An 18,082-nucleotide genomic window follows, 5' to 3' on the forward strand; every position below is an offset into this window, starting at 1 on the left:
CTCCTTAGGCAGCCTATTCCACTGTTGAACTACTCTGACTGTGAAAAATTGAGAGTGAGCTAAGATTGGCCAGGGAAGCCCATTGTAACAAGAAAAGATTTTTCAGTTATGTGAGGAGCAAACAAAGTAAAGGAGGCAATAGGCCCACTGTTGGGTGCAGATGGGCAAACTCTAATGGAAGATGCAGAGAAAGCGCCTATTTTACATTTGTTTTTTCCTACAGGTCAAAGGGTTTAGGCACATCTAGAGATGGCAGTAGCCAAAGGATAGTGTCTGGGTGACAGGTTGACATGGATAGAGAGGTTGTCGAGAGGCATTTAGCTGCACTAGATGACTTCAAATCTCCTGGGCCGGATGAAATGCACCCGAGAGTGCTCAAAGAACTTTCCGGAGAACTTGCAGAATCCTTGTCCATCATCTTCGGGACCTCTTTAAGGACTGGAGATGTCCCAGACGACTGGAAGAGAGCAAATATTATTCCGATCTTCAAAAAAGGTAGGAAGGATGACCCAGGAAACTACAGACCAGTGAGTCTGACCTCTGTTGTGGGGAAGATAATGGAGCAGATATTAAAGGGAGCGATCTGCAAACATCTGGAGGACAATTTGGTGATCCAAGGAGGTCAGCATAGATTTGTCTCCAACAGGTCCTGTCAGACCATCCTGGTTTCCTTTTTTTACCAAGTAACAGGGTTGCTGGATCGTGGAAATTCGGTTGATGTCGTTTACTTGGATTTTAGTAAAGCTTTTGATATGGTTCCCCATGATGTTCTGATGGATAAACGAAAACACTGCAGGAGCTCTAAGACGAAAACATTGCAGGAGTTCACTTTGGTGATCCAAGGAAGTCAGCATGGATTTGTCTCCAACAGGTCCTGCCAGACCAACCTGGTTTCCTTTTTTGACCAAGTAACAGGTTTGCCGGATCGTGGAAATTCAGTTGATGTCATTTACTTGGATTTTAGTAAAGCTTTTGACAAGGTTCCCCATGATGTTCTGATGGATAAGTTGAAGGACTGCAATCTGGATTTTCAGATAGTCAGGTGGATAGGACATTGGTTAGAGAACTGCACTCAAAGAGTTGTTGTCAATGGTGTTTCATCAGACTGGAGAGAGGTGAGTAGCGGGGTACCTCAGGGCTCGGGGCTCGGCCCGGTACTTTTCAACGTATTTATTAATGATCTAGACTAGATGAGGGGGTGGAGGGACTACTCATCCAGTTTGCAGATGACAACAAATTGGGAGGACTGGCAAATACTCCGGAAGGTAGAGACACAGTTCAACAAGATCTGAACACAATGGAAAAATGGGTAAATGAGAATAAGATGCAATTTAATAAAGATAAGTGTAAAGTTCTGCATCTGGGTCAGAAAAATGAAAAGCATGCCTACTGGATGGGGGATACGCTTCTAGGTTACACTGTGTGTGAACGAGACCTTGGGGTACTTGTGGATTGTAAACTAAACATGAGCAGGCAGTGTGATGCAGCAGCCAGTGTGATGCAGCCAATTGGGGCTGTATCAACAGGGGCATCACATCAAAATCACAAGATGTCATAGTCCCATTGTATACGGCACTGGTCAGACCACACCTGGAGTACTGTGTGCAGTTCTGGAGGCCTCACTTCAAGAAGGACGTAGATAAAATCGAAAGGGTACAGAGGAGAGTGACGAAGATGATCTGGGGCCAAGGGACCAAGCCCTATGAAGATAGGTTGAGGGACTTGGGAATGTTCAGCCTGGAGAAAAGGAGGTTGAAAGGGGACATGATAGCCCTCTTTAAGTATTTGAAAGGTTGTCACTTAGTTCCTCTTGAAGTTCTCTGTTCATCCACACATGTCATACATCTCCTTGTTATATTTAGTAGCTCTTGTGACAGGATATGTCATCAATCCCCCAAACGGCAGCCTCTTCTCAGAAGCAAAGAGGTGATGCTTTGGGGCCAAAAGATTTGTCAGTGATAGGGCGAGAAAGTCAGCTTCACTTTACAACAAAGAAACCGAACCACAAGAGCAGTAGAGTCTGTGAGAGAAGGACATCTGTCAACCCAATACGGGGGAGGGGGGGTAACCTGTAGTTTCTAGCCATTCACAAAAAATAACAATGTGGGGGGGGACACCTGTCAATGCTAGAACTTTCAACTTATGCCAGCTTAGTTTGTAAATTACAATTAAACTGAACACCAAACTTTAACCGCTCCAGCGGAGTGGTAGTAATAATTGATTAAGGGCAATGTGGGCGGAGAAAGGGTGGGCCCTGTCCGGGATAAAAACTCGGAGGGCCCAATCAGGAGCAAAGCGGCTCCTGATTGGGCCCTCTGAGTGTCCATTCGCGCGTCTCCCCATTGGCTGCTTTGCCCGGCCTCACCTGGCCCGGCATGTATCTCCTAGTCTTTATATGTTGGGGTGCAGAAGAGCTAGTCATCTCATCCACAGGGGACTTTGAAACATCTCCTGAGCTTTGGATGAGTTGGGGGAATAGCCCTTGTTCCTGTGGTCCAGATTCACTATCTACAGGCACATCTTGAAAAGTCCAATAAATTCTCCCTGTATAGGCAGATGGCTGCAGGTTGTGTTTTCATTGGTTCTTCCTATTAAAGGCCAAGGCCAATGCAGATAAATTAGTGGCAACGTTATTGGTGTCATTGGGAAAGGTTTGGGTTTTTGGACCATGGATCATGCTACCGTGATGAGGTGATTTGCACCTCACAAGGATGGTAAAAACTTGCAAAGAGTCTTGTGGACCTGGTAAGGAGGGCTTGAGACTAAGTCTTATGGGGGAGCAAGACATATGTTCAAAGCCTCGTTCGAGGAAGATCTGTAGATGAGAACACTGCAGATTTAAAGGGAATGGCACATAAGAAGGGAACTATTAACTTACAAGAAAGTTTAAAAACTGAAAGCCTGGGGGACATGTATGAATGACTGTGCTGCCTCTACACTAATGCACAGAGTATGGGAAACAAGCAGGAAGAACTAGAACTCCTAATAAAGGAAGGGGACCTTTAGGTGCCTATGATCTAATAGGCATTAAAGAAACCCGGTGGGTTAACTCTCACAACTGGGATAATAGGCCTGAGAGGTACAACTTATTTTTAAAAGACAGACAAATAAAGAGGGGAGGGGGGGAGTAGCACTTTATGTTAAATAAATATAGACTTGTGAGGAAATACATGTGTCTGAGCATGAGAGTTCAGCTGAGAGTCTTTGGGTAAAAAATAAGGAGTAGGAAATGATAGTGGTATGATGGTGGGGGTCTGCTATAGACCCCCAGGCCAGGCAGAGGACTTGGATGAGATGCTTCTAGACTAGATCACAAAGTTTAAGGGGAAATGGGACCTAGTGGTCCTAAGGGATTTCAATTACCCAGATACCTGTTAAAAGACCATCTCTGCTAAAAATGAAAGGTCCGACTAATTCTTGTCTTGTCTTGCTGACAACTTCATTTCCCAGAAAGTGGAAGGGGAAACCAGGGGTCCGCTATTTTAGACTCGATTGTCACCTCATTATGAGGTAAAAGTTGTGGGTACGCTTGGTAGTAGTGACCATGTGATTTCGGACTTTATCCTGTTGGGGAAGAGAGAAGCTGTACGTAATGACACATACAGGCTGGACTTAAGAACAAATTTTAACAAACTTAAAGTTGCGTAGAATCCCATAGTTAGAAAAATGTAAGGAAATGGAAGCCCAAGAAAGTTGGCAGTTTTTCAAAAGTCAAATACCGAAGGCACAATCACAGACAATTCTCTTGAAAAGTAAATTTGGGAGGAACCTAAAAAACCCATTGTGGCTCTATAAATAGTTTTCAAAAGAACTGAGTGGTAAAATGACTCTTTAGGAAATGGAAGGAGGGCCTTATAAACAAGGAAGAATATAAACAAATAACCAATGTGTAACCTATTTAATTTAAGTACCAATATCAAAAATAATTTCTTTTTATGACCGTGTGATCCCACCTTGTGACCCTGGCATTCATGGAAGTAGCTTTAGCCCAACAGGTAGCATCTTGGGAACAATGTTCAGCGCACCTCACAGCGATACTCCAGGCGTGTGGCGAGAAAAAATGATATTGTAACCAGATGATAGAGAGGGCTGAACTGCTCAATTCCAACTTCTCCACAGCCTTTTTTTGCGAGGGGAACTGTGCTCTTTGTGGCAAAATCATATAATGGAAGGAGGGAGGGAAGTTGTGGCCTAGGATCACTGTAAGGATAGTCCATAAACATGTTTCTTTTGTTGTTGTTAGGTGTGAAGTCGTGTCCGATCCATAGCGACCCCATGGACAATGATCCTCCAGGCCTTCCTGTCCTCTACCATTCCCCGGAGTCCATTTAAGTTTGCACCTACTGCTTCAGTGACTCCATCCAGCCACCTCATTCTCTGTGGTCCCCTTCTTCTTTTGCCCTCGATCGCTCCCAGCATTAGGCTCTTCTCAAGGGAGTCCTTCCTTCTCATGAGGTGGCCAAAGTATTTGAGTTTCATCTTCAGGATCTGGCCTTCTAAGGAGCAGTCAGGGCTGATCTCTAGGACTGACCGGTTTGTTCGCCTTGCAGTCCAAGGGACTGCAAGGCGAATTTGATTTAAAGCTATTGGTTCTGGTCCGACATAAGGCAATATATAATTAAGACTTTTTTATCCGAGTCATTGCAGGGGGAAGAAGAAAATGAATTATTGAAACGTAATGCCTTCAAGAGCCTCTTGTGGCGCAGAGTGGTAAGGCAACCGTCTGGAAGCTTTGCCCATAAGGCTGGGAGTTCAATCCCAGCAGCCGGCTCAAGGTTGACTCAGCCTTCCATCCTTCCGAGGTCGGTAAAATGAGTACCCAGCTTGCTGGGGGGTAAACGGTAATGAATGGGGAAGGCACTGGCAACCCACCCCGTATTGAGTCTGCCATGAAAACGCTGGAGGGCGTCACCCCAAGGGTCAGACATGACTCGGTGCTTGCACAGGGGATACCTTTACCTTTACCTTTAATGTCTTCAAATTCACGAGTGATGGCAGAGCACTGGACAGACGTGTGACAACAGAAGACTATAGAACAAGAGGTTATAGCAGACAAAAGCAAGAGATGACCAGAAAGCCAGTTTTTGTCTGGGGGCAGAGAGGAAGGGATGGATTTGTGCAATGTTGTGAAACCAGAGATTGGCCAGAGAGAAAAACAAAGAGCTAGACACAGCCCGATCGTTCTTGTGGTGCCACTAGTGCAGGAATTCCCAACCAGGAGTCTGTGGACCCTTGGGGATCCGTGGAAGCTCTGGATCCTCCTGCCTTAATGGACTTGGCCACAAGCTAGGGACCTGGCCGCTTCCATTGGCCCCCCTCTGCCCCCCTCCCTAATCATGAGTGAGTTTCCTTGTGGTTTCTGTGCCTAGGAGGGGTGGCACCTGCAGGCCTATTCCTGCCTTAAATTGTTGTCATTAGGTGCGAAGTCGTGTCCGACCCATTGCGACCCCATGGACAATGATCCTCCAGGCCTTCCTGTCCTCTACCATTCCCCGGAGTCCATTTAAGTTTGCACCGACTGCTTCAGTGACTCCATCCAGCCACCTCATTCTCTGTCGCCCCCTTCTTCTTTTGCCCTCGATCGCTCCCAGCATTTCATCTTCAGAATCAGGCCTTCTAAGGAGCAGGCAGGGCTGATCTCCTCTAGGCTCTAGGACTGACCAGGTTTTTCGCCTTGCAGTCCAAGGGACTCGCAAGAGACTTCTTCAGCACCAGAGTTCAAAATCCTCAATTGTTTGATGCTCGGCCTTCCTTATGGTCCAACTTTTACAGCCATACATTGCAATTGGGAAGTTTATAGCCTTGACTAGACGCACTTTTGTTGGTAGGGTGATGTCTTCTTTAAATGAAACCAAATCCTCTGGGCAAGATAAATTTCATCCAAGGGTACTAAAAGAACTTGCAGATGTAATTTCTGAGCCTCTATCCATTTTTTTTGACAATTCTTAGAGAACAGGTAAAGTGCCAGAAGATTGGAGACAGGCAAAAGTTGCTAGTAGCTTTGCCTAGAGTAGATGGAAAAATGTCATGGGTGCTACTCCCATGATCTGGGCCTCCATAGACAGGAAGGTATCCAGGACCATTCCCAAGTTCCTGACCGAGGAACCCCAGGCAAGGTGGGAAGGTGCACTTCCTGATCTGTCACCTTTTGGCCCAGCCACAGGAACTCCGTCTTGGAGGGGTTGAGTTTCAGGCAACTCTGCTCTAAACTTTGGACTAGATGACCCTGGAGATTCTTTCCAACCCTATGATTCTAAGAAAGATTTAGAGAACATGGAGCATATCCATAGGAGGGCTATGAAGATGGTGCAGGGTTTGGAGTCCAAGTCATATGAGGAAAGGTTGAGGGAACTTGGTTGGTTTAACCTGGAGAGAAGACAACCGAGAAGTGATATGATAACCATATGCAAATGCTTGAGGGGCTGTTATATATAAAATGGAGCGGATTTGTTTTCTGTTGCCCCAGAGGGTCAGACCAGAACCAATGGGTTGAAATTAATTCAAAGGAATTTTTGGCTAAACTTCTGGAAGAAGTTCCTGACAGTTTTATTTGTTTGTTTATTTATTTATTATATTTATATACCGCCCTCCCCGGGGGCTCAGGCCAGTTTACATAATAACATAAGAACAAGACATGGAACAGTCTATAAAACATTTGAATAACTGTGCAATAATAACTGATAATTGTAAACATATATAGCATTATAATTGTACTAGAAACTAAGCCAGCTGTACTGTAAATACAGCGGGCGCTAGCGGGTCTCGTGAGTTGGGCGGGGCGACTCTCCGGCTTCCCGGGCCCGTCCCCACACCAAAGACCGGCCGTGGGCTGGGCTGTAAGCTGCCGCCGCCTCCTTCCCACCCATGCCGCCGCCTACCTAAGTGGGTGTGTGCGAGGCAGCAGATAGCGGTGGGCGAGCTGGAGGCTGGAACACAGGCGATGGTAGCGATGTTCTGGGGCTGGCGCCGCCGCTCCCGGAGGGTCCTCCACCAGCCGCTCCTGAGTGTGTGGGCCGGCGGGCGACCTGTGCTTTTAGTGTGTGGCGCCGCCACCGCCACTGCGTCTGCCGCCGCCGGGCGCAGTCACCGGCCACCCCTGGCTGTACAGGCCGGCGGCGAGGCATCCTAGTGGGGGCTGTGGCTGCAGTCATCGTCGCGGCCGCCGGTGTCGGCTCCTCCTGGATGCGCAGCCAGGCAGAGACCTGGCCTCTCTGTGCCGAGGCAGGTAATGGTGGCGTTCGGCTGCATGCGGCCGACATCGGAGAGGGGCGGATCAGGATGCGCTTTGTGCCTCCCAATTCATCAGTCTGCCGGCAAGTCCCTTGCTGGCAGACTGACAATTGGAGGGCCCAATCGGCAGGCGCAGGAGCGGTTAAAGATAACCAATAAACAATACAATGTTGCAACATACAAACAGGTCTAGAGTGTGTAGGTCGTGTTCTGAGGGGGGTGGGTGGGGAGCAGGGGCCCTTTGGTTGCTGTTGGTTGTGTCTGGTCTCAACCGAATGCCTGGCAGAAGAGCTCCTCCTTGCAGGCCCTGCAGAACTGTTTAAGCTCCATCAGGGCCCTGATCTTCTTCGGGAGCTCGTTCCACCAGGTGGGGGCCAGAACAGAGAATGCTCTGGCCCTGGTCGAGACCACGCGGACTTCTTTAGGGCCAGGGACCTTTAGCTGGTTGGTAGCAGTAGAGTGCAGTGCTCTTTTGGGGGCATAGGTGGGGAGGCGATCCCTCAGGTACACTGGGCCCTGACCGCGTATGGCCTTGAAGGTAATTACCAGAACTTTTAGTCTGATCCGGAATTCAACTGGCAACCATTGCAGTTGATGGAGAATGGGCCGGATGTGGGACCTCCACGGTGTTGCAGTGAGGATCCTGGCCGCTGCATTTTGAACCAGCTGTAGTTTCTGGGTCAAGACTAAGGGCATGCCTGCGTAGAGCGAGTTACAAAAGTCCAGTCTAGAGGTGACCGTCGCATGGATCACTGTGGCTAGGTGTTCCGGGGCCAGGTAGGGCACTAGTAGCTTGGCTTGGCAGAGATGGGAGAGCGGCACACGCAGGTCCAGAAAGGCCCCGACCGTGGAAACACGGTAGGTGGCCTGGTCGATGTGCTCGCTGTCCTTCAAACCTCCGTCCCATCCCCAAATCTGTAGGAGAGAGGGCTAGGGCGGAGCCGGTGCTGATGCTATGCAACGCCAGGTCGATCAAGAACAAATCCTCAACCCTGCGGGACTATTTCGCAGGGCATGGGGTAGACCTGGCGTGCATCACCGAGAGCTGGGTGCGCGAAGGTGAAACAGTCGCCCTTAAAGATCTTGCGCCACCCGGCTTCTCGGTCCTTCATCAGCCCCGGCTCCATGGTAGGGGGGGTGGGGTGGCGATCCTAGTCCGGGACAGCTATGCCTTCAGGGCTCTCCCAGCACCATCGATCCCAGGAGTTGAATGTGTCGGCCTGACGTGGGAATCGGTCGAGAACGTGGCCATCTGGGCGGTGTACCGTTCACCCACTGCCCCGCCCGATGCCCTGCTGGGCCTGCTGGAGGCGGCGGCCGCCTGGACATTGCAGTTCCCCAAATTATTAATTTTGGGGGACTTTAATGTCCATGCGGATTCGTCGGCTCCAGGACTTGGCCTGGACCTGGTGTCGGCCATGGCGACACTGGGGTTCTCGCAATTTGTTGCTGGTCCCACTCATCAGGCTGGCCACACCCTGGATCTGATCTTTGGTGCTGGTGTTGAGATCGATCTGGTGGCTAACAACATCGTTCCGTGGTCTGACCACCATACCCTGAAGGCTCGCCTACGGATGCCACCCCTCCCCTGTTTGGGTGACGGACACATTTTAGTCCGCCCACGGAGACTTATGGAATCCGAAGGATTCCTGAATGCTCTGCGGGACCCGATGCCCTCCGGTGTCTCGTTGGAGGCCTTGGTGGAGGACTGGCAGTCCCGCCTGTTGGCCGCCATTGACGAGATAGCTCCTGAGCGCCCTCTCCGCCCTCGCCTCAAGCAGGCCCCGTGGTTTACCGCGGAGCTTCGGGAGAGGAAGAGGGAGGTGAGACGGCTAGAGCGAGTGTGGCGGAAGACCCGCGACGAAGCTACAAGAACATCTCATCGCACGCTTATGAGGGCGTATGAGATGGCGGTGAAAGCGGCAAAGTGTGACTACTTTGCTGCGGAAATCGCGTCCGCTAGCTCTCGCCCAGCCCAATTATTTAGGATAGTTCGGACCCTTACTGCCCTCGAAGGAGGGCATCAAAATAGTAGTCAATTGGAACTAGGCTGCGAGGCTTTTGCGAGCTATTTTGCGGATAAGATCTTGTCGCTCCGTCGTGACCTTACTGCCACAGTTGATACAGTTCGTGAACTAGAAGCTCCGTGGCCGTTGCGGGGGATCAGGTTTGATGGCTTCAGGCGGCTCTCTTTATCCGAAGTGGACAAATTGCTAGGGTCGGTGAGGGCGACCACTTGCCCCCTTGATCCCTGTCCGTCGTGGTTGCTTAAGATCAGCGACCCACGGATAGGTGTTCCCCTGAGGGAGATTATAAACCTCTCCCTTACATCGGGAGAATTCCCTCAGCGGCTCAAGGAGGCAGTGGTTCGCCCTCTTCTGAAAAAACCATCGCTGAATCCGCGGGACCCCGCCAGCTACCGCCCGGTATCGCATCTTGCATTCCTGGGCAAGGTGGTTGAGAGGGCCGCCGCGGACCAGCTCCTAGCATTTTTGGAGGAAACTTCGGCCCTTGATCCATACCAGTCTGGCTTCCGTCCTGGCCATGGGGTGGAGACTGTGCTGGTCGCCCTGACAGATGATCTCCGGCGCCAGCTGGACCGGGGCGGGTCGGCCATTCTCGTGCTATTAGACCTGTCAGCCGCATTTGATGTGGTTGACCACGAGCTCTTGGTTCACCGCCTCGCTGATACTGGGATTGGAAGGGTGGCTCTTAAATGGCTATCCTCCTTTCTAGAGAACAGATCACAGAGGGTCGCTGTGGGGGAGGAGTTATCCGACTCCTTTGCACTCCCATGTGGGGTGCCACAGGGAGCGGTGCTCTCCCCCACGTTATTTAACATCTATATGCGTCCCCTGGCTCAGCTGGTACGGAGTTATGGGCTTGGGTGTCACCAGTACGCTGATGATACCCAGCTCTATCTCTTGATGGATGGCCGGCCAGATCTCCCCCCAGAAAAATTCGCCAGTTGTTTGGAAGCAGTGGCTGGATGGATCAGGAAGAGCCGCCTGAGACTCAACCCCTCCAAGACGGAGGTCCTTTGGCTAGGCCGAAGGGAGCAGGAACAGGAAGCGCGTCTTCCCTGCCTGGACGGGGTACAATTGTCATCTGTGCCCCAAGCCAGGAATTTGGGAGTGATTCTGGATGCCTCACTTTCCATGGAGGCCCAGGTCACTAAGGTAGCCCGGACGGCGTTTCTCCATCTACGCCAAGCTCGGCTACTAGCGCCCTACCTGCCCCCGGAACACCTGGCCACTGTGATCCATGCAACGGTTACTTCTAGATTAGACTTCTGTAACTCGCTCTACGCGGGCCTACCCTTGTCTCTAACCCGGAAGTTACAGCTGGTACAGAATGCAGCTGCACGGGTCCTCACTAAATCATCTTGGAGGTCCCATGTTCAGCCTCTGCTGAAGCAGCTGCACTGGTTGCCAGTTTGTTTCCGGATCAGGTTCAAGGTTTTGGTACTAACCTTTAAGACTATACGCGGCTTGGGTCCTGCATACTTGAGGGACCGCCTATCTCCTTATGCCCCCCGCAGGGCACTTCGCTCTGCGGGTAAGAATCTGCTGATGATCCCAGGACCCCGGGAGGCACGCCTGGCCTCGACAAGGGCCAGGGCCTTTTCGGTCCTGGCCCCTACCTGGTGGAATGAGCTCCCTGAAGAGCTGCGGGCCCTGTCAGAGCTCTCTGAGTTCCGCAGAGCCTGCAAAACGGAGCTCTTCCGCCAGGCGTTTGTCTAAGGCCGGGTGATGGCCCGGGGCTAAGATCGGACCCCTCTCCCCGGAGGGGGGAGGCCAGTACTAAACTGACCTGGTTCCCCAGAGTGTTCCATCCTATGCCCAATTATCCTCCGTTCCCTTTTGCTCATCCAGTGGGCCTGTACGGGAATAGTTTTAATCGCCATCATTGTGACTTAGTCATTGTTTTAATGGGGTTTTAATGGGGAATTTTAATGGTTAATATATTGTATTGTATTAAAATGTTGTGAACCGCCGCGAGCCGGTTTCCGAGAGCGGCGGTCATACAAATCAAATAAATAATAATAATAATAATAATAATGGTAGAATGCCAGCCACGCTACCTTTGTGATCTGGGCTTCCATTGTGAGGGAAGTGTCCAGAATCATGCCTAGGTTCCTGGCGGAGTGAGCCATAGAGAGCTGCACACCATCCAAGGCAGGCAGATGTGGTTCCTCACATGGGCCCTTCCTACCCAGCCACAGGACCTCCGTCTTTGAAGGATTGAGCTTCAGACGACTCTGCTTGAGCCATCCCGTCATTGCTTCTAGGCAGCTGGCTAATGCTTCTGGGGGAGAGTCAGGGTGGCCATCCATCAGGAGGAGGAGCTGGGTGTCATCTGCATATTGATGGCAACCCAGCCCAAACTTCTGTACCAGGTGTGCAAGAGGGCGCATGAAGATGTTGAAAAGGATAGGAGAGAGGACCGCTCCCTGTGGGACTCCACAAGTAAGTTGTTGGTGGTCTGATGTTCTCTCTCCTATTGCAACCCTCTGTCCACAATCCCGGAGGAAGGAGATCAGCCATTGAAGGGCTGTCCCTCGTATTCCGGCATCGATGAGGCGGAGAGCTAGAAGCTCATGATCGACTGTGTCAAACGCTGCTGAGAGGTCTAGTAATATCAGCAGTGCCGACCCACCTCAGTCCAACTGGTGACGGAGGTCATCCAATCAGGGCGACTAGCGTTGTCTCTACCCCATGGCCAGGCCGGAAGCCTGACTGGGATGGGTCTAGGACCGAAGCTTCTTCCAGGTATTCCATCAGTTGGTTTGTGACTGCCCTTTCTATCATCTTCCCCAGAAACGCTAAGTGCGAGACGGGTCGATAATTATTAGGCTCTCTTGGATCTAGAGATGTTTTTTTCAACAGTGGGCGTACCACAGCCTCTTTCAATCCCTCGGGGAATTCTCCCGTTGTGAGAGATAGGTTGAGCGGTTCCTCAGTGGAACAGGCTTCCTTGGGAGGTGGTGGGTTCTCCTTTTTTGGAAATTTTTAAGCAGAGGCTAGATAGTCATTGACAGAAATGCTGATTTATGAACTTATGCCAATTGTGAGTGGGTGGGCAGGAAGGGATGTGCCAGTGTTTGTCTCTTATGCCCTTCTTTGCATACCCAAGGAATTGCTGATCACCACTGTGGGATGGTAGGTGAATTTCAGGCCAGGCTGGATTCTGGAGACTTTTGGTGGAGGGGTCATGTGGACATGTAATTGGGGTCTCTGTGTGTGGGCAGGTGATTATGAGTTCCTGCATGTGCAGGGGGTTGGATTAGAAGACCCTGGAGGTCCTTTCCAACTCAAGTTCTGTGTATGGAGAAAGGAATATAAATAATCTTACACTATCCAACGGTCAGAAACTAAAGAAGGTGGCGACTGGAGTTGTGAATGGTGGATCTCCCCGAATTTTAATTTTAGTTTGAATTTATATTAACAGCTACACCCCCGGGCCATCCACTTAATGACCATCAGTGGGTCTCATTGGCTGCACAGCGGGACTGGAAGTCTCTGGGGCTAGAATATTTTTTAAGTGAGCCGCCATCTGTTGTCGTTGTTGCAGTTGTTGGGATTTTATGGGGATTTTATCATATTTTATTGGACTTTGTAAACCTCCACAAGACGACCCCTCGTGAATGGCGGTATATACATTGTAAAATAAATAAATATGGGTGTCCCAGACCATTAAGGGCATTAAAGGTAAGAACCAGAACCATGCAGCTGATTTGGTCTCCAACCTGGAGCCAGTACAGCTGAGAAAGCACCGGTTGTACATGGGCACTCCATAAGGACTCGTCCCACCACATTCTGGACCCGTTGGCATTTCTGAGTCAGCCTCAAGCGTAGCCCTGTGTCAACCGACATAGCTGGGTGTCATCAGCAAACTGATGGCACCCTTGCCCAAAGCGCCACATCTGCAAGGGGCGCTTTAGCAAGGGGGTGCATATAGAAGTGTAAACAATATTGGGGAGAGAATCACTCCCTGTGGAACCCCACATATCAGGGCATGGCGCTGAGAGATTCCCCACGTGCCGCCCTCTGTCCCCAGCCTTGGAGGAAGAATGGCATCCACTGAACCGCCATGCTGGCTTGGTGTTGGGTTAGCTTCCCATGATGGACTGGTACTGTAGGATGGCGTAACAGCAGCACCAGCCCACCTAGTTGTATTGGCACAGCTGTTAAGTCGATGCTGCCCTTGAGTCAAGTCAGACGTTTAAGGCCCACTTATAGCCGTGGGGTATATTTGTGGCTGACCAGGAGTGGCATCTCATAGGAGAAAGGGAATGATTTCAATGGCCCGTTCCCTGAATGGTCAGCTAGTGCCACATGCTTTTCGTGGGACAGAAGGTGCAGAATTTATACTTCTCGTGAGGTAAAAACATGCCCTTTTGCTGGAATGAGCAGAGAAGGGCCTGTTCTGTCCTGCTACCTCCTGCTATCTCTGGGCTACCTCCTTTAGCACCTGAAAGGGAAGACTTTAGAACTGGGCTGTACGCAGCCAGGCCCTGGAAGAGAGGAAATTGCCCTTGGCAGACGCAGTCATATGCTGCCAGGGAGGGGGAAATTATCATATACAAACATTTGAAAGACATTCCATCTGCTGCTTCCTCAAGGCATCTTCATCAAGTTATAATCCAAGGAATTAATAGCCATGTGCTTCTGCTTAATTCAGCAGCGGTGCACAAACCACAGCAATAGAAGGAGGTGCAGATTGAGTTCCCTTGGAAGGTCCCTAGCTAGGCCAACACATGCATCAAGAGGTACGAGCTAGACAAACATGCCTTCTGTTATAGCTTTCCTTGGACAGGTGAGCAGCCAAAGCTCAGTGTGGGTGCCTTGATACGAAATACTCAGAGAAGGAGCTTCTCGGAGAAAGTAATTACCAGAATCAATCTGTTTCATATTTTCTAAGGTTTTCAGCTCAATAATTTTTAAACAAGTGTCTCTCTCTCTCTCTCTCTGTCTCTCTCTGTCTGTCTCTCTCTCTCTCTCTCTCTCTCTCTCTATTTTAGTAAAGTGTGCTAGGATTCCACTGTTTGCTTGTTTCCCTGAGAGTAAACATCACAGAGCACAGACTGCAAGTATCTATCATGGTCTACAGAAAAAAAGATTGTAAAAGGCATCGGGACCAACCAAAAGTAACTCAACAGTTTTATGATACTTTGACAGACAGCTATTGGTTTGGGACTTTTTGAATACGGTGGGATTTACTTTGGAGTCAGTGCGCATAGGGTTGTGATACTGATGTGCAGCCTACGCATAGGTATTTCCTTAGAACCAGCTGGGTATAGTGGTTAAGAGTAGCAGCTTCTAATCTGGTGAGCCAGGTTTGATTACTCTCTCCTCCACATGCAGCCAGCTCAGTGTCTCTTGGGCTCATCACAGCCCTGATAGTGCTATTATCACAGAGCAGTTTCCTCAGAGCTGTTTTGAGACTCCTTCTGGTAGACAAAAGCAGAGTATAAAAACTAACTCTCCTCCTTCTTTTTCTTAGAGAAGAGCCCTACTGAGTGAGATGAACATGCCTGTCACTCACTCTTCACCTGTATATTTCCCTACAGCACTTCTTCCCCAACACCCGTCCAAGAGTAATGGAGTTCAATTTGTTGGATGATTCTGAAGCTCACAGCCCTGCGCTCTCCCTCTCTGAGGCTGGGACTCCTCACCATGAGCACAGCTGCAAAGGGCAGGAGCACAGTGGTAAGACCTTACTCTCTAGATTGTCTTCCTCATGACCTGGCTTCCCTGGACATGGACATGGATGTGCCACATTGGCATCTGTAGGAGATTAGCTTAGCAACTCATAGCTGGTGGAGACAACTAGCAGGGGCACGGCACTAGCAAAGTAGTCCATGTAAAGACATTGAGAAATCTTGGATTCTGTCTTCTGGGTGTGTGCTTAGGTTCTTAAAATCTGTGTTACCCAGTATGTCCTCTATATAAATGACTTTGTTATATTGGGAACCATCTCTGGTTACCACTGTTCAAGTGGGAAGAGCTTGGTGAATCTAAACCAGCTCTGCACCCACTTTATTGTCCTCTCAGACAATAGATGTAAAAGATATATAGGGCAAAAGATATAAAAAGAAAGTTGCCATTCCCCAGCTGCAAGGATCCCACTCTTTGGCACACTTTGAGAGGATGCTGTTTAAGTGTTTACCTTAATATCCAGACAGAAACTTCAAGAGGACTCAGGAACATTGGATAGAGGCTATAAAACAAGTTTACTTGCTAATATTTATATAAACATATATAATGCTCTCTAATCTGATCTCTCACCAGATCAAGGCCTCAAAAACTTGGAAAGTTACCTGATAGTCTTTCCATGCTTGCAAAATGGAGACTCTAAGACAGAGCACAAAGAAGCAATGTGGCTCTCTCCTTCTCTCTCTGCCAGTCTCTGAGCACAAAGGCTGAGAAAGTGGGTGGTGCCACCTGAGCCAAGCCTCTGAGTTTCTCAGAGGCTCATCCAGCTCAGACGGGTTTCTTGATAGAGCCTGCAGTTCTTGGGCTGGGGCCAGGTGTCTCTCTTGAGCATATGGCCAGGACCTTGCAGTGTAGAAAGACCATCCGTTCAGGGTAGACTTGGACCAAATAACTAGCTGATTGCATTCCAACAGATTTCATAAATAAAAATGCTTCTGCTGTGTATTCCATTATATAGCGCATGAGACACATGTGCACAGTACACTAACAAATTATTTGAACATAAAGTATTTCTCAGGTTGCAGGAGCTCTTTGGGGCCATAAATATACCCTGCCCTCTTCCTAGAGCTACTTTCAGCCTCTAGCCCAGCTCGAGAGGCATCACTGTTGACAGTTACCGCAACCGCTCCCCCACCTTTTCCAGAGGTTTAGCAAGTGGGTCCAGTTCTTCTCTCTGCTTTCCTGCTAAGCTTCCTAAGAGGTTGTGCGGGGGACATCTGTCTTAGCGGATTGATGGAAATGTATTCAATATACCAGTATTTATTTATGAATTTTAACAGCTTTCTTTTAAAAATCGGTAGTGATTTGAACATTATTTATGTGATACCAATCTAATGGCAGAAAGTGAAGAGGAACTAAAGAGCCTGTTGATGCGGGTGAAGGAGGAGAGTGCAAAAGTTGGCTTGAAACTCAACATCAAGAAAACAAAGATCATGGCATCCGGCCCTCTCAATTCCTGGCAAATAGATGGGGAAGAAATGGAGATAGTGACAGATTTTATTTTCCTGGGCTCCAAGATCACTGCAGATGGGGACTGCAGCAATGAAATTAAAAGACGCTTGCTCCTGGGAAGGAAAGCTATGGCAAATCTACACAGCATCCTAAAAAGCAGAGACATCACCCTGCCAACAAAAGTGCGTTTAGTCAAGGCTATGGTCTTCCCAGTTGCAATGTATGGCTGCGAAAGTTGGACCATAAGGAAGGCCGAGCGTCAAAGAATTGAGGCTTTTGAACTCTGGTGCTGGAGAAGACTCTTGCGAGTCCCTTGGACTGCAAGGCGAACAAACCGGTCAGTCCTAGAGGAGATCAGCACTGCCTGCTCCTTAGAAGGCCAGATCCTGAAGATGAAACTCAAATACTTTGGCCACCTCATGAGAAGGAAGGACTCCCTGGAGAAGAGCCTAATGCTGGGAGCGATCGAGGGCAAAAGAAGAAGGGGATGACAGAGAATGAGGTGGCTGGATGGAGTCACTGAAGCAGTAGGTGCAAACTTAAATGGACTCCGGGGAATGGTAGAGGGCAGGAAGGCCTGGAGGATCATTGTCCATGGGGTCGCGATGGGTCGGACACGACTTCGCACCTAACAACAACAAAGTGATTTTATAGATTTTAATGTCCAAATTAAAGTGGCTGATTTCAATCAGCGGCCTTGAACAACATAGTAAGGAAGGATATATATTAGAAAGAAGCTCTCAAAAATCACAGCTATGAATTTCCAGTATTCTGCAGGGGGTTGGACTAAATGACCCTGGAGCTACCTTCAAACTATGATTCTGTGATTCTCTCTCTGTAATTGAAGAGCTCAAAATCATTGATCTGCAGCTCAATCTTATCAGCCTTTCTTTCAAATATAGGAGGAAAAGTTAACCTGTGTGTTTGATCTGCTCCCTTAACCCGCAAGGGATATGTCACACTTGAAGTACCAGGATAAGGTTTCTCAGTGACTGAGTTCCTCCATAAGCTATAACTTTTCAGTCAGATGCTCAAGTTACTTGAGCAGAAATCCCAATGATAGTATTAGTGTGGGGGATGTATAGTCTGGTGGCTGTCAGAGGGGAGAGATTACACAATTTGGGAAAACATGGAGATCAGGGAGGACATGAGAAGTCTGTTGCTCAGCAGTGAAGGAAAGACCCTTCGCATAAGCTCAGAGGTACTGTCACAATAATTTCTTTCTTTTCTTTCTTTATTCCAACTTTCACCACTGCCTGTAGGAAGAGAACTTTAAAATGCTGCTTCAAGGATTTTAATCCACTTTTCTCAGAAACCAGGACTCCTGGTGGGTTACAGGAATAATAAAAACAACATACAATGCTACGTACTCTTCACAAAACTAAAACAATTTCTTTAAAATGAGGCGTGTCAAAAATGTTCCTGAATAATCCTATGCAATTTTCAAAATGCCAGCCAAATTGGAAGCCTTCCTAGCATGTTCATAGAGGGGATTCTGTGAAATTGAAGCAGGCAATTCTAAAAGCTTTCGATCTCGCAGTGACCATCTGAACTGCCCTACAGGAGGGAATAAGTTTAATGTACTGAAGTAGTTGAGGCATCAAGCATGTATTTCCTCTACCTGGCCTACAGAGCCTTGCCAGTGCCGGTTCCTCTCCTATACCTTCATAATCAACTAGAAT

At 48.9% G+C, this 18,082-nt stretch overlaps 1 protein-coding gene across 2 annotated transcripts in view; it reads left to right on the plus strand.

Moving 5' to 3' along the window:
* Nucleotides 1-18,082, plus strand: part of PITX3 (paired like homeodomain 3) — a 52,406-nt gene that overhangs the window by 17,491 nt on the left and 16,833 nt on the right. The window contains exons 1-2 of one of the 2 annotated variants that reach the window (XM_077351134.1): nt 13,902-14,002; nt 14,804-14,942. In XM_077351134.1, the coding sequence (XP_077207249.1) occupies nt 13,991-14,002; nt 14,804-14,942 (151 nt within the window). In that variant the 5' untranslated portion in view covers nt 13,902-13,990. Of the gene's footprint in view, nt 1-13,901; nt 14,003-14,803; nt 14,943-18,082 lie in introns of those variants that run through there. The other variant, XM_077351135.1, reaches the window with a different exon arrangement.

The sequence above is a fragment of the Paroedura picta genome, chromosome 8 (assembly GCF_049243985.1).
Source record: "Paroedura picta isolate Pp20150507F chromosome 8, Ppicta_v3.0, whole genome shotgun sequence".
NCBI classification, from domain to species: domain Eukaryota; kingdom Metazoa; phylum Chordata; class Lepidosauria; order Squamata; family Gekkonidae; genus Paroedura; species Paroedura picta.